This window comes from Carcharhinus amblyrhynchos, chromosome 9 (genome assembly GCF_965287045.1).
Source record: "Carcharhinus amblyrhynchos chromosome 9, sCarAmb.v2.hapA, whole genome shotgun sequence".
Classification (NCBI taxonomy): Eukaryota; Metazoa; Chordata; class Chondrichthyes; order Carcharhiniformes; family Carcharhinidae; genus Carcharhinus; species Carcharhinus amblyrhynchos.
The window spans coordinates 49548647-49563998 of NC_137332.1; the positions used below are offsets into that span (position 1 = coordinate 49548647).

Here is a 15352-nt window from a genome sequence, read left to right on the forward strand (position 1 = left end):
CCCACATGGGAAACTAATAACGAAGGCAAAAGCACATGGGATCCACTGTAACTTGGCTAGATGGATCTAAAACTTGCTTAGTAGTAGGAGACAGTGTGATGGTAGAAGGCTGTATGTGTACCACACAATATGATGGAGGATATCCTCAATGTAAAGATGGGACTTTGTCTCCGTAAGGATTAGATGGTGGTCACTCCCACTGATCGTCATGAATAGATGCACCTGCACCTGGCAGCTTCATGAGGATAAAACCAAGTGTGTTTTCTCCTCACCAACTGCCACACAAAAAGTCAGGTCTCAACCAGCTCAGTCAGTAATGGTGTTATTCAGCTACTCTCGGTGATGGACATTGAAGATTCCCACCCACAGTACATTTTGCACCCTTGCCACCCTTAATGCTTCTTCCAAGTGCTGTTCAACATGGAAGAGTACTGATCCATCAGCTGGTGGGAGGGGCAGTATGTGGCAATCAGCAGGAAGCTTCCTTATCTATATTTGACCTGATGCCATGAAACTTCATGGGCCCAAATTCAATATTAAAGACTCCTAGGGAAGTTCCCTCCTGGCTCCACTGTGCTGCCACACCTTTGCTGGTCTATCTTGTAGGTGGGACAGGACATTCCCAGGGACATTGCAAAGTATGATTCCCTCAGCACAGCAATATCAGGCTGTTGTTTGATATGTCTATGAGACAGCTCTCCCAATTTTGGCACAAACCCCAGATGTTAGTGAGGACTTTACAGAGTCGACAGGGTTTTTCACCTGATATTGCTTCCAGAGAAGAGAATCGATTGATTTTCTTTTAATCAACTTCGTAGTACATTCATACAACTGAGTGGCTCATAAGGCCATTTCAGAGGGCAATTAAAAGTCAGCCATATTTCTGTGGGTCTGGAGTCAGACCAGGCTCTCTTTCCCATAGGACATTAGTGAACCATTTTATGACATTCAGAATGGTTTCACGATAATCCATACATTTTATTTAATCCAAATTCCACCACCTGCTGTGAATGGATTTAAAGCCTAACCAGAACATTACCCTGGGTCTCTAGATTACTAATGCAGCAACAATACTATGCAATAGGCACTAGCACTATGATTGAGAGTATCCTGTTAGATAGATTCATTGTGGGAGCAGAAAACTGCAGGCATACAGCTTTGGATTCATGGGGAGGGGCAGGAAGAGGAGCAGCAAGGGAAGAGCAGGTAAATGGTCCACTTAGAATTGTGGTGAACTGACTGGAAGACGAAATAATTCATTAACACAGTCCAAATTACATTATCAACAAAAGTGACTTTTCCAACAATTCTAGTGGGGGAATAAAAGTTTAATACAATATGCACCAAGGATGCTAATCCTTAAGATAACGCTGTAACATAAAACTAAGACTGCTCCCATACCCGATGATAAAATGTATGCGCCACATGAAACCACTGACTGAAACCAAGTTAATATTTTGCAAAATCATTATTTTCCCATCAAGAATATATAACATTTCACTGTTTGATGTTTACAAAGCTTTACATTACTTACCTGATTTAAGAAAAATAAAATCCCCAGGGTCAAAAGAAAATTCAATCAGATTTCCCTTAACCCAGAGATCCAGAGCAAGACAGCAAGAACCTTGGTATGCAGGAGCAGCAACACATTCAGGCAAGAAAGGACAGCGCATTGATTGAATAAGCCATTTGTTATCTTCTTTTATTTATTTACACAATGGTAATTTTTATTAAAGCATTGCACTTTTGAGGATCAGTCAGCTTGCAGGAAAAGCCTAAAAATTCTGTTAAATATTGGTGATACTATCAGCACGCACAGAGCAATAATTAATGAAAGTTACAAGAGTCTAATGAATTTTAAATGGCTGATTACCAAGTTAAAACTGCTGCAAGTTAAAGCAACATTTAGTTATCTGTTATGTTCCAATTATTAATAGCTTTCAGGCAAACATATGCACTGATATGCCCTGCCATGTCAAAAAGGTTAGTTTTAAAAATTTTTGCACGTTTAACTGATGATATTTTGTTATTCCTTCTGAACTGCATAGTTCAGAACAGAGACAAGTATGTATGTTAATGGATCCAATCAGTAAACACCCATATTAATATATACACAGATTCCTCAAAGTCAAATCAGTTCTGCAGATACAGGATCCACCCCTCAACCAACCAGGCCTACACCCTGTGCATCCTTTTACTACTGACAAATATTAGGAATCTATCAGTGAGCCAGAGCTTAGCTTTCTCACTGGTTTTACTTCAGACAAAAGAGCTGAGAATATTATACAAACTGATAAGATATTCAAGATTCTGGAGGTTTTGACGGGCTGGTCAGTATAGGACATAACCCAAGTATTTCTTGGCCGAGCGTGATTAAAATTATGCATACTCTCAAGAGTTTTGAAGTGATCCTTTCTTAAAAAAATTAGATACTTGATTGAAAAGAGATAAGAGGTGCAAGCAGGAGAATGGGGTGAGATTAGGCTGCTCCTGTAAAAAACATTAGTATAATCTTAATGGACTGAATATACTGTCATTGTTGAATTTTCCCTTGATTTTAACATCACAACTAAACGTGATAAAATGTATTGCAATCCAGTTGGATGATTTAGGACTGTGACATTCAAATATTTAGAAATAAATGTATTACACTGGCGTATTATTTAAAAATTAAGATTAAAATTAAAACTATATCAATACTATTAGACAATTTGCACCAACATCAAATTGCTTAAAAATAATCACCACCACTACTACTAAAACCACTGCTGGTTTTTACAAAACAATGAAGATAACATTAGAATATTTCATATCACTAAACATAAAGCTTGTGTGACTTGCTATTACATCAATGTTATCCCTCAACTGATGTTACGGTTTTAATTTGTGGAAACAATATCTTAACAGTTAGAATATCTTGAAGCTAGCAAGACAATACAATACCTGAAAAAGTACCTTAAATCAAAGTAGTAGGTACTTTGAGTTGCACTCAACTTATTTTGTCTACTTTTGATATTTGGTGGTGGAGATCTTTAAAAACCAACAGCTGCCGAGAATATCAGTGTCAGAGATTATCAGAGGTAAATACCTGAAACTAAATTTTAGTACTGATTTCTACTCAATTTTGTATGCATGCTGTTAAGTTTAATATTTTCAAAAGGCCTTAAGCACATTCAACCAACTTCACACTGTAGGCCTCAAAACAGTTCACATTTTCTGACCAATTTATCAAGAGTGGTCTCTTAGGTATCAACACAAATGCAGGTACATTCCAAATCAAAAAGAGCACGGGGGTTGGCATGGTGGCACAGTGGTTAGCACTGTTGCCTCAGCACCAGGGACCTGCGTTCAATTCCTGGCTTGGGTCACTGTGTGGAATCTGCACGTTCTCCTGTGCTTGCAGGGGCTTCCTCTGGCTGCACTGGTTGCCTCCCATAGTCCAAAGGTGTGCACATTAGGTGAATTGGCCATGCTAAATTCTCCCTCAGTGTACCCAAAGAGGTGCCAGAATGTGGCAACTAGGGGATTTTCAGTGGCTTCATTGCAATGTTGGTGTAAGTCTACTTGTGAATAATAAACTTTACAATTTACTTTAGTAAGGAAGGTAAAACAAAGATAGCTCTTCATCTAGTAATTTTCCAGTCTAAGGAAAGGAGCCCAGAAAATATCAAGTAGCTTGTGACAAACTAACCAAATTAAGATGCACGCTCAGTAAAAGACAATATTACATATTTTCTCCCACTTGGCTACTGTTTCTGTAGTATACATACTGAAAATAACAATGAGATATACTAAACATGCAGATCCTTTAAACTTGAGAGCAGTAAAGGGAATAAACATAGCAAATGCAAGCAAAACATAACTGAAAGTTGTTTTAGTATGCATGTTTTATGATGACAAAGTTAATAGTAAAAGCAACATATAGCATCTTTATATCCCAATACACAAGCAGAAAGAAGAGAGTATTAAAATCAAGATGAGACAAAAAGTTGATTCACAACTCACCATTCACATTACTTCCTACTGCAGAAGTATCTTCCCTCTCTGTCTGGCTACTGCTACTGTTCGAGGTGGTTGGAGGTGGTGAAGGTGCACAACTGGAAGCTGTGCTCTCAGTTTCATCCAGTAGGCGGTCCATATAATCCCTAAAACCAATTTGACATTTATTATACAAATACCTGACTGGCCATTTCAAATTGGGTGCACTTGTGACTTGGTCCACCAGAAATTTTTTTTTGTGCCATGACTTTATTTTTCTGACATACACAGCTCCAATCCCTTTCCTGCTTTGTGAACCCAACCTGCAAAACCTCTTTGCTAGCCACAATAACATTTCTACATAACCAAACTAAAGCTGATTTATGATTCACTTGGACTCCATGCTCTGCAAGGATGGGATACCGAACATCCACCATGAATAGAAACAATGAAATTAAGGATCTTGGCTAAAAGTATATTGCTCAGATCTCCTATTGAAATTATAGTCCTAGAATATTATTTCATTGCAGGCTTAAGTTCTTCTGCTCTGACTCCTTGTCAGTTTAAGAATGGGATTCTGAACAGATGGGTTTCAATACTGCTACTCTGATGGATTCTCCACCAGAGAGATTACCTCTGAGGTGATATTACTTGCACAATGGCAGAGTGTTTACCATTGCTGCTTCACAGCACCAGGGACCCAAGTCTGATTCTGACTTTGTGGAGTTTGCACATTCTCCCTTTGTCTGTGTGAATTTTCTCCCACAGTTCAAAAATGTGCCGATTAAGAGGTCTGGACACACAAACTGCCCCTTGGTATGCAAAGTTGTGTAGGTTAGTTGGATTAGCTATGGTAAATGTGCAGGCTTACAGGGGTAGGGCTGAGAAGGGAGGCTAGGTGGGGTGCTCTTTGAGAGTTGGTGCACACTTGATGGGCCAAATAGCCTCTTTCTGCACTGCAGGGATTCTGTAGTACAATACTGGTCTCCAAATTCAGACAAAGACATAGAAAGTAAATAGTGCTGAATGCCTGACCCCCGTCAGAGAATAAAACTCTGACGGGGCAGCAGCAGACCAATATTAAATAATGAGCGGGACTAATATGCCATTTGTCCTGGGAATACCAGGTCAGTTTTAACAAAACAGATATAACTACAGAAAGAGCTTAGAAAACCAGCAGCAGGTGAATACAATTGAGCTGAAAAATTATACCTAATATACTACAGTTCGACTTTGTATCCATTCTTCTCTTCAACCAGATTAGAACAAAATCTTTGCTATATTATGCCTACCTTGTATTTAAACGGTTTTATACAACAAAACTAGACTATGGAAGGAGAAAGGGTCATGGCAGTTTAAAACACACACATTGCTGGCCTTTCACAATATATCAATATAGAACACACTTGCTAATGCAATGCCAGAAAATAAATTGCCACATTACAATGGATAGAAGCAAATTACTGCGGATGCTGGAATTTGAAACCTAAAGAGAAAATGCTGGAAAATCTCAGCAGGTCTGGCAGTATCTGTAAGGAGAGAAAAGAGCTGACACTGAGTCCAGATGACCCTTTGTCAAAACTCTTTTGGTGCCATATTATACAACTGGGGGCTGGAGGGGAGTGGGGGGAGGGAGGCAGATAGATAAATGGTTGGCGTGTGGATCAGATTAATGTCAATTGATGGAGTTTGATCTCTGTTCTGGCTGAGGTGCAGATCTGGGGCCTGCTTCTCATCCCACCCATAGTAAAACAACGTGGCACTTCCCCACAGTTTGTTGATTAATTGCCAAGGACCTGCCTTCCAGAATAGAACCAAAGATGATTATATAACTACTTACTGTCAGTAATTCAAAAACACTTACGTAACACCTGGATGAAGATTGTATTTCTTTTTTCCGAATCTAGTCTGCTGTGCAAAAAAATCATAACGCTCAGACTTCTTCCACATGTAATAAAATGCTACACAATCCCCTACTGACCGTGTTCTCACCTGAAACACAAAAAAATCAGTAATAATTTACCTTAAAAAAAGATACACAAGTGTTACTTTCTGCAAGACAAATTTTGTTTGCTTCTGTATTTTACTCCAAATTATTTTGCTATTTAACATTTGATATAAAATGTGTTAGTTTATTTATAACTAGATTTATCTTGCACATGAATTGTCTTTATAGCATGTCTTCTAATAGATTTTTAAAATATTTTGGTTCAAGACCTGAACATGCCTCATACGCTAGGCTTCAATGAAAACATACACAAGGAAAATGCTGCAGAATCTCTATAGTCTGGGAACATGCAATTTTCAAGAGTTTCCTAGCATGAAGTACTAGATTGATCTGAAACAGCTGCATTGCTTTTCCACATCCTGGAAAATTTCTCCTTTTGCTGAATGGCTTTTTAACAAAAACTAGAGACCGAATTCAATATTTAGGCATGGTAAATGTGTGGTGTTATGGGTATAAAGGTAGGCAGGGTGCTGAATGGAATGCTCTTTGAGAGTCAGTGCATGCTTAATGGGCTGAATAGCCTCTTTCTGCATTGTAGGAACTCTATGGAAAAAAATATTATCTTATAGCAACATTTGTGGTTTGTTTTCGTCAACAAAAGTTGTTAAACTTTTTTTGGGCTGGTGGGGAAACGAGGGATTTTTAAAAAGTTTTATCTGGGAAATGGCAATAGTTTTGGGCACTGAGATAACTTCTGTTTGGGGGAAAATTTATTTTAAAAACTACTCAGATTGACAAACGTATCAATAGTGCACTAACAGCTATAAGGCAGAACACATTAAAATCTAGCAAAGTTATAGCTGGGGTGCCTGATGGCATATCTGGTATATTCTTGGGGGGGGGTGGTTTTGGGTACAATGGCCTGGAAGCATTCATGCAATTTGAGTCCTAGTCTTAACATCACAAAGCTGAATCTATCTGACCAGTACTGCCAGCTATCAGCAACCTCTAATTCCACCAGTCTCTGTTCTCTCAAACTCCCAAGTCATCTTTCCCCAGTCCAATTCAATTCTTCAAGATCACCTGGCCTCATACTCCATCCCACTCCCAGGACACTAGTTCAACGCTCAAAAACTCCTGCACTACATTCCTTACGCTCCCTGATCTGTCCTTAATGCCAAAGATTTTTAAATGCCAAAATCTTTCCAGGAGTTCCTAGAATGCACCAGTCTAATTTTCCCAGAATCGTGGATGTCTTCCCACTTCCCCAGACATTAAACTCCCTCTCAAAATACTGGTAGATATTGAACTCCATCCTAGTACTGCTAAACCTGAGGTACCTTTCCCAATGATTTCAGATGTCTGGGCCAACCCCAATACTGATAATTGAGTGATGCTTGACACAGAGCCCTTATTATCACAAACGTTGATTCACTGAACATTGTCAAAAGAGAACTTCTATTAGCTTAAAAAAAATAACCATATAATTGATGGATCAGTGACAATGGGAGGAAAGGTCAGTTTCATTATATTGCGTGAAAATGACTTTACATGATTATTTGTACTAAGTAGTAAAATACTTTTCTCAATGCAACTCTGAATGGAGGAAAATTGCTGTTTATGTAGAATCCACAGGATTCCACTATAAAGGTTCTAATGGGTTCTAGTTCTGCTGACAATGTCAGGGAATATATACACATCAATAAAGAACACCTACAAGAGTTCACAGGATCATTCCATTTTAACTGCAGAACTATCCTGTTGGAATGCCTCGCTGAAATAAAAGAACGTAATATGAATAACCTTGTTGTATAGTAGCTCTAGAAATCACGTTTGCAACTTCCCCAGTGCCACTTTACTTTGAGGAAAACTATGAAACTATCTTTCAAAGTGAGTTTGGACAAGACACATGTTAGCTGTATTATAGTATAAAATGGGGCCTGCTAATTAGCATTTCAAATTCTGATAACATTTTACATTCAGAATTTTCTAACAAAAGCAAAATTTAATCCTAGAAGTTGAGTCCAGGATTGCAAACGTGGATGAGATTTTATATACCTTGTTAGCCTGGATCAGATGGAAATCTTTTCCGTATGCCTTAAGTCCCTGTTCAAAATTCCTACATTCTTCTTCACTCCAAATTGAGAGTTCTTCTACAGTAAATGGAGGCAAAAAAAAACAGCAAATATAGTATACACGTCAACACAACAAGTGTTACATATACAGGTACTGTAATTCAAAGAGTTGTGTAATATTTGCAATAGTGCTTATATATAGCACTTGGCTATTGACAGATAAAAATCCTAGAAAATTCACCAAATGCATGATTTTTATTGACAGATTTTTGCCAAGTTATGAGTTATGAGAATGGTACTTACGACAAATATAACTTTGCATCCTATTTTGGCTTTACAATGCCAGTTTTGACATTACACACCATCCATCTTGTATATTTTTGGATGGCTAACTCTGAATGAGCCCATGGAAGTAGAGAAACCTCCCTCTGATTTTCTAGTTAAACTGTGATCTCACAGCAGAGGTATGGGGACAGAGATAGGCAAGATTATAGATGAACATGGAGTACTGGAGTGGGAAAGACAGAGACAATGCTGCTGTCTTGGTGGGGTCTGCCTACTTTAGGCAGAAATTACCACCAAGAGCAGGAGAGCACAATAAGTATGCCAACACAGTAAAAGGCTCATCTCCTAGTGCGTGTGTGGTTTAATCTACAATTACTTGTTGGCTGACAAATAGCTTCAGAAAAGTTGCTTACCGCAAGTAGATACATAAAAACTCAGATATTGATTTGTGAACACGTCACTCATTTTTAACATTTTAAGACTTTAACATAATTGGTTCCTGCAAACTCTATTGCAAGTCAGAGGACTTCAATTTTGGAGAAACAAGCACGCTGCAAATAGGGGTAGGTATATTATGGATGCAGAACTTAATTTTATGACCCATAGGAACTAAACTAAAACAATGTTGAAAGTTTTCAACCAACATCTTTCAAGTGGAGAAAATAAAATAACTAAAGCATCTGAAGAACAATCCTGAAGTTAGAATTTGGGGCAAAAAACAGATACAAGGAAAAATGTATATGAAACAATCTATTCAATTAACCTTTACTACAACTAAAGTAATTATTGCAAAGCCAAGTGGAAATGGTAGTGAGGAAGCAAGACTATAATGCTTTCATCAACTGTAAAGGAAACATCACCACCTAGTGGGAAATTAATATGCTTTTACCTCTGGCTGCCTTCACATTAAATCTCAATCTTCGCAATGCTTCCTCCGTATCAAAGTTGCACTTAACCAGTTCATACAATGCCTGAAAAAGATAAAAGAAACTCCTATAGGTGTGGATTTTTCCAGATTAGTAATCAAATGTTATTTTTTAAGATCTTATTGCATGATATTTTGAAGGATGCTCACCAGAAATGCTTGGTTTATCAAATTAGATTCATTTTTTTTAGACACAATCTATGATTATAGGTATTCATTTGAGTACATTTAATAATTAGAATTCATCTAATGATAACATTTTCATTACATTTGTTTAGCTTAGAGATAACAATATACAACAGGAAAACTACACTTAAATGATGTAATACCATTGAATGTCAAGAGAAGAGTCAGATTCTCTTGTTAGAGACATTCCTGAAACTTATGTGGCATGATTGTTACAGGCCACTTATCAGCACATGACTGAATCTTGTCTGGATCTTGTGACCAACTGCTTTAGTATCTGAGGAGTTGTGAAGGGTGAACACAGAGCAGTCATCAGCAAAGATTCCTATTTCTGACTTCATTGAAGCCTAGAACACACCCAGAGGAACTCCTGCTGTGATGTCCTTGGATTGAGATGATTAACGTTTAACAACCTCAACCGTCATCCTTTGTCCTCAATACAATTCCAATCATGGAGAATTTTCCCTGATTCCTATCAATTCAGTTTTGCCAGGGCTCCTTGATGCCTAGGGCTGTGATTCACTCCCCCCAACTTGCTTTTAGTTCTTTTCTCCATATTTGGACCAAGGCTGCATTGAGATCAGGAATGGAGCAGCCCTGGTGGAACTCAAAGCTGAGCGTTACTAAGCAGGTTATTACTGTGCAAGTGTCATTTCAAAGTACCGGTGATGCCAATTTCCATAATTTTATGATTGAGCAGTAATTGGCTAGGTGTTGAATTTGCCCTGATGCTTTTATTGGATAGGGCATACCTGGGCAAGCTGCCACATTGGCAGGTAGATACCAATGTTGTAGCTGTACTGGAACAGCTTGGCTAGGAGCGTGGTTAGTTCTGGAGCACATATTCAGTACAATTGTCAGGATGTTGTCAGGGCCCACAGCCTTTGCAGTATCAAGTTCCTTTAGCCGTTTTTTTTGATAACATGTAGAATAAATCAAATCAGCTGAAGAATTGGCACCTACTGGAAACCTCAGGATAAAGGTGATCATTCACTCAGCACTCCTCACTAAAGATGGTTACAAATGCTTCAGCCTCATCTTTTGCACTGATGTGTTGGGACTCCCCTATCATGGAGAGTGGAGATATTTGTAAAGCCTCCACCTCTGCTTCACCGTTTAATTGTCCACCACCATTCATGACTGGAAGTACAGGACTTCAGAGCTTTGAGCTGATGTTTGTGAAATCGCTTAGCTCTGTGTGGCATGCTGCTTTAGATGTTTGGCATGCAAGAAGTCCTGTGTTGTATAAAGCTGACACCTCATTTTTAGGTATGCCAAGTGCTGCTACTGATATACCCTCCTGCACTCCATTAAACCAGGGTTGTTCCTTTTGCTTTATGGTAATAACAAAGAGGGGAATATGCTGGGCCATGAGGTTATTGATTATGATTGTACACAGTTCAGATGCAGCTGATAGCCTTCCACGCCTCACTGCTGCCCAGTTTTGAGTTGCTAGATCTGTACTGAATCTAGTCTGTTTATTAAGGAGGTGGTGCCAAATCCAATAGAAGGCTTATGCTCAGTGAGGAGACACTATTTTACCTCAGGAAGGACTGTAAGGTGATGACTTGTAGCCATACTGTCATGGACAAATGAATTTGCACAATCGAGATTGGGAAGGACAAGGTCTAATAGCATTTTTTCCCCTTCCTTTTGGTTGCTTCACCACCATTGCAGGCCCACTCTGGCAGATATTCCTCAAGACTCAGTCAGCTCAATCATTTATGTTGCTACCAAACCACTCTTTGGGATGGATACTTTATCACCTTCAGGAATTGCATTGGTGATACTCAGCAGATCTCTTGCCCATGTTTGACCTGACACCATGACAATTCATGAGATCTGCAAACATTGAGGGTTATCAGAACAACTCTTCCTGACTGAATACTATACGGTGCCACTGTCTCAACTGGGATGGTGGAGAGAGAGAGAGAGACAAATGTTGCATCAGAAAAATTATGTTTTCAGCTAACTATCCTCATAAGGATAGGATAGCCAGTAGGCAATATAATTAATTTGGCATCATGACACATAGACTAGAGAATGAGTGGATGTTATCGGGGGCCGGGACGGTAAACTGAAGGAAAAACGGCATGCATTTATACAGTATTTTTCTTGACCACTGAACAGCTCAAAATATTTTAAAGCCAATTAAGTACTTTTGAAACACAGTCACAATTGGTGCAATGTAGCAAACATGGCACCCAATTTGCATACAGAAAATTCTTGCAATGTGAAAACGAACAGGAACTGTTTTTTGAATGTGAGGGATAAAATATAGAGAACAATGGAAATAATTTTTCCTGTGGTTCTTCAAAATAGAGTCAAGGGATCTTTTACATCAACCCAAGCAGACAGATGGGATCCCAGTTTAACATCTCTTCTGAAAGACAGCAGCAAAAGTGCAGCTCTCCCTTAGTTCTGCACAGGAGCATAGGCCTCAGTTTCTTTTGTGCTCAAGCCCCGGAATGGGGCTTGAATCAGGAACCTTGCAACTCAGGGACAAGAGTGTTACCAACTGAGCTAACACAAACACAAAGAGCTGTTGATATAGTAGCCATTATGGAAACATAAAATGATTTGAGATTGTCTGACACAGGAATTGAACACATTTTGAAATTGAATGATGATTCCTCCAGGAATATTAGTAATTGATAAATGTTTTGTTTTGTTTGTGCTGCAGAAATTATTTGAGAATGCAATTTGTTTCGTATTTTAAATAAAAGCAAATCATACTATTTTTGAACAGTAAAACACATTGCGATGGAATACGTCTATCAGCAAGAGGAAATGTTTTAGTAACCAAGTTTTTTAAAAATTGCACTTCCAACTAAAAAATAACATTTTAAATAGGAAATATCATTTATGTGATGTTACACAAGGATGCGTGTAGTGATTTTACCCAAGGCAAGAGTTTGCCCCACAACCTCCTTATGATTCCATGTGATTGGTTTGAAACAAACCTATGTATGCTATTTTCTCATGCTTCACTGCATGGAGTCAAAAAGAATAGATATATTGTAGTTTGAGCATTGATTTAGAACACTACTCAAAATTCTGATTCCAGTTGTAAGTTGCTCCTCTAAGAGATAAAACAGACAATTCCAATTTTAATTTGCATGACAAACCTGTTCATTGTCTTTTATGTGCGAGCCTTCTGGTATTGCATCCAATCCTTTCTCCTCACCCGTGCGCTTACTAGCATCACAAAGAAATTCCACCACTTTATTCTCAGGCAGAAAATCAGGATTCCACAACAACTGGTCTTCATTCTCATATACTAGACATAGATTTTTATAAGATCCATTAGTGCACAGCTTTATGGAGGTCACATACTTGCGTTTACGACACGTCTTTCTTTTCAAACAAAAGGGCAGCATTTTTACAAAAGATACCAAAGATTTTTTTTACTAATCTGTAAGGATTTGTCCTATCTGAAGGAAACATTAGCAGATTAAAAACAAACAAGGGGGAGTTCATTTCACTACATTTTTTGTCCCCAAGTGGCAACTTATTATAACAGAATGTTTCATATGCTGGAAGAGCTGTGGTAGTTCACCCAAGTGACATCGCTTCACATGCATACCAAAGAATACCAACAGGCTATTTCATAGAAAAGGACATCAGTGCCATGTACAAAACCTTTCAACACAGCTTTCAGGAAGCTGGATAATGATCAGGGCAGAAACCTATGCTGACTGCCTCCTGGCCCCAAGACACCAAAGTTCATTTTGGTATCACACCAACATCCTGGCAGAGATCAGCTAACACCACAAACCAAAAGGCTTCTTGGTCATGTGACACCAGGACATAGGTTTAAAACAAAGAACGCACCCAAGCAGTGGGATTAAATTTTGAATTGTGCCAGCACAAATCAAATGAAGCTAGTGGCCTGGAAAACTTTAAATTTTAGCTTTTACGGTTGTCATACATAACTTCCAAGCGTCCAAATAAAATGAGGTTATACTCTTGCTCCATAGTGCTAAAGATGTCAGCTTGATGAGGAATGCATCAACATCAAATGTTATCAAAACTGACCACAGTTGTGATACCCCACATTAGAACAGCCTGCCAGTACTCATTATCCAAGTTTGGATAGAATATTCAAGGGTTGGTGGCAGCTATGGAATCTTGCCCCAGCAGCAGTCATTGGTTAAGGATAGGTTTGCACTTGAATTTTTGGAAATATGTACAAATTATATGCAAAGTTGAGAGCTGTGTGCAGATCATCATTACAAAACCATTAGGCATTAAAGAATACTGATGGCATAAATGGTAGGGGCTAGTTTCATCACAGTACTGTGTTAATAACACACTGGTAACAATTCTGTAGAAAATAACTCTGAAAACGTTGAAGTTAATCTGAATAGGTTAGGAACTAAATGGCTAATTCAGAATGCTATGGTTCTATTGGGCAATATTTAGTCTGGTCAGATCAGGGACAACATTGCTCAAAGTATTTCACTCCACTTTGACCACTGAGGTGAGGGTAATACTAACACTAATGAATTTCAATTCTTGACGTTAAGATAGTTTACATGGTGTGAAACACAGGGCATAGACAGCACTGTTTCCCACATCAATGCTTAGTGGGAGAAGTCAAATGCTGGGATTACAGGCATATACTTTCTTACAGAATTTAAATATAATAAGTATCCATGAAACCTGGCAAGACAATAATAAGATCTGAAGGGCAGCTGAAAAGTCAGAGGATTATGCACAGGTTTTTTCACAAAATGCAGACTTATTTCAATATCTGTTTTGTATAAGTTAAAATTAGTACGGTCTAAATGTAAAACTTTCTGCTGTCAATAAACAACATAACTGGAACACAGTATCCAACAAACGGTGTCCCTCAGCCAATGCAGACTTACACGTTTCATCTTTGCAAAAACAGACTTGAAAATCTTAAAGAACTTACCTTTTTCATTTTCTTTATATTTATAAAAGTCTATAGGAACTTCAGCCTGGTATTGGGAACCCACCATGATCTCCTGAAAGCAAGAGTAACCATTTTTAATCAGTATATGAAAGCTACTGTACTAAGCAATTCCTTTTAAGTTACTGTTATATTGCACTTACAAGGCTGGCAGTCGGTAAGATACAGTAAAATATGGGTCTTCCCGCCTGCTGGCCTTGGAAAATCTGACAAGTTTACTTTGATATTGTTGCTGGCTGCAGGGGGCCCATGAGTCAGAAGTCGGTGGCACTAGCACTACACTAGAACAATACAAAAGCACCTGCAATTAGCTCAGAGATTTTGAACGTCTTAATAGATCACTGATGCTAAACTCAATTTATGTAACATCTATGAATATTTTTACATTTAACTTTACATATAATTTGAGAGTGATAACACATTCAATTTTATTTTCCCAATATTAAAACTAAACATGTATCACTGCCTCAGAGCAGGGAAAGGGGAAGAACACTGGCCATTAAAAAGAATCTTGCTTACTACAAACTGCTAAAACTGTGAAAGTGACAACGAACAGTGCAAGTTATTAGATGACATAGATTAGTTAGGTTATTGGAAAATATTGCTTGTCACCTGTCAACCCAAGGTCAGACCAGTTGAAGAATTGCTTGGACTGTGTCATGGCCAGGAGATATGAACAGAACATTGGAATCATCAAACTGAATCTTGGCTTGATGATAGAGGAATGGTAACTGAAGAAACAACAAAACAGTTGGCTTGGGATGCTCCCATGAAGCACTTCTGCAGTGACACTCAAATCACAACTATGTTTGTGTCAGGTATGATCTAAAACAATGAATGTTCTCACCTTTGATCTTGCTAAGGCTCCCTCTGGTATCAAATGTTGGCTTCATATTGAGGCCAGATTATGAAACCTCTCCACTGAAACTTTGTGCGCCCAAGTTTTGACCAAGGCTATGAGGCAATCTGCAGCCAAGTAGTAATGACAGAATCCTGAACTCTGCTGCCAGCAAGCA

The 15352-nt window shown here is 38.5% G+C and overlaps 1 protein-coding gene across 2 annotated transcripts in view; it reads right to left on the bottom strand.

Annotated features, from left to right (window-relative positions):
* The window catches only part of LOC145347783 (mesoderm induction early response protein 1-like), a 47541-nt gene that overhangs the window by 4201 nt on the left and 27988 nt on the right, over positions 1 to 15352 (bottom strand). For both annotated transcript variants that reach the window (XM_080195589.1, XM_080195588.1), the window contains exons 7-12: positions 14319 to 14391; positions 12526 to 12677; positions 9176 to 9257; positions 7985 to 8079; positions 5843 to 5970; positions 4006 to 4145 (exon numbers count right to left, since the gene is read on the bottom strand). In XM_080195589.1, coding sequence (XP_080051715.1) covers positions 4006 to 4145; positions 5843 to 5970; positions 7985 to 8079; positions 9176 to 9257; positions 12526 to 12677; positions 14319 to 14391 — 670 coding nt within the window. The remainder of the gene's footprint in view (positions 1 to 4005; positions 4146 to 5842; positions 5971 to 7984; positions 8080 to 9175; positions 9258 to 12525; positions 12678 to 14318; positions 14392 to 15352) is intronic.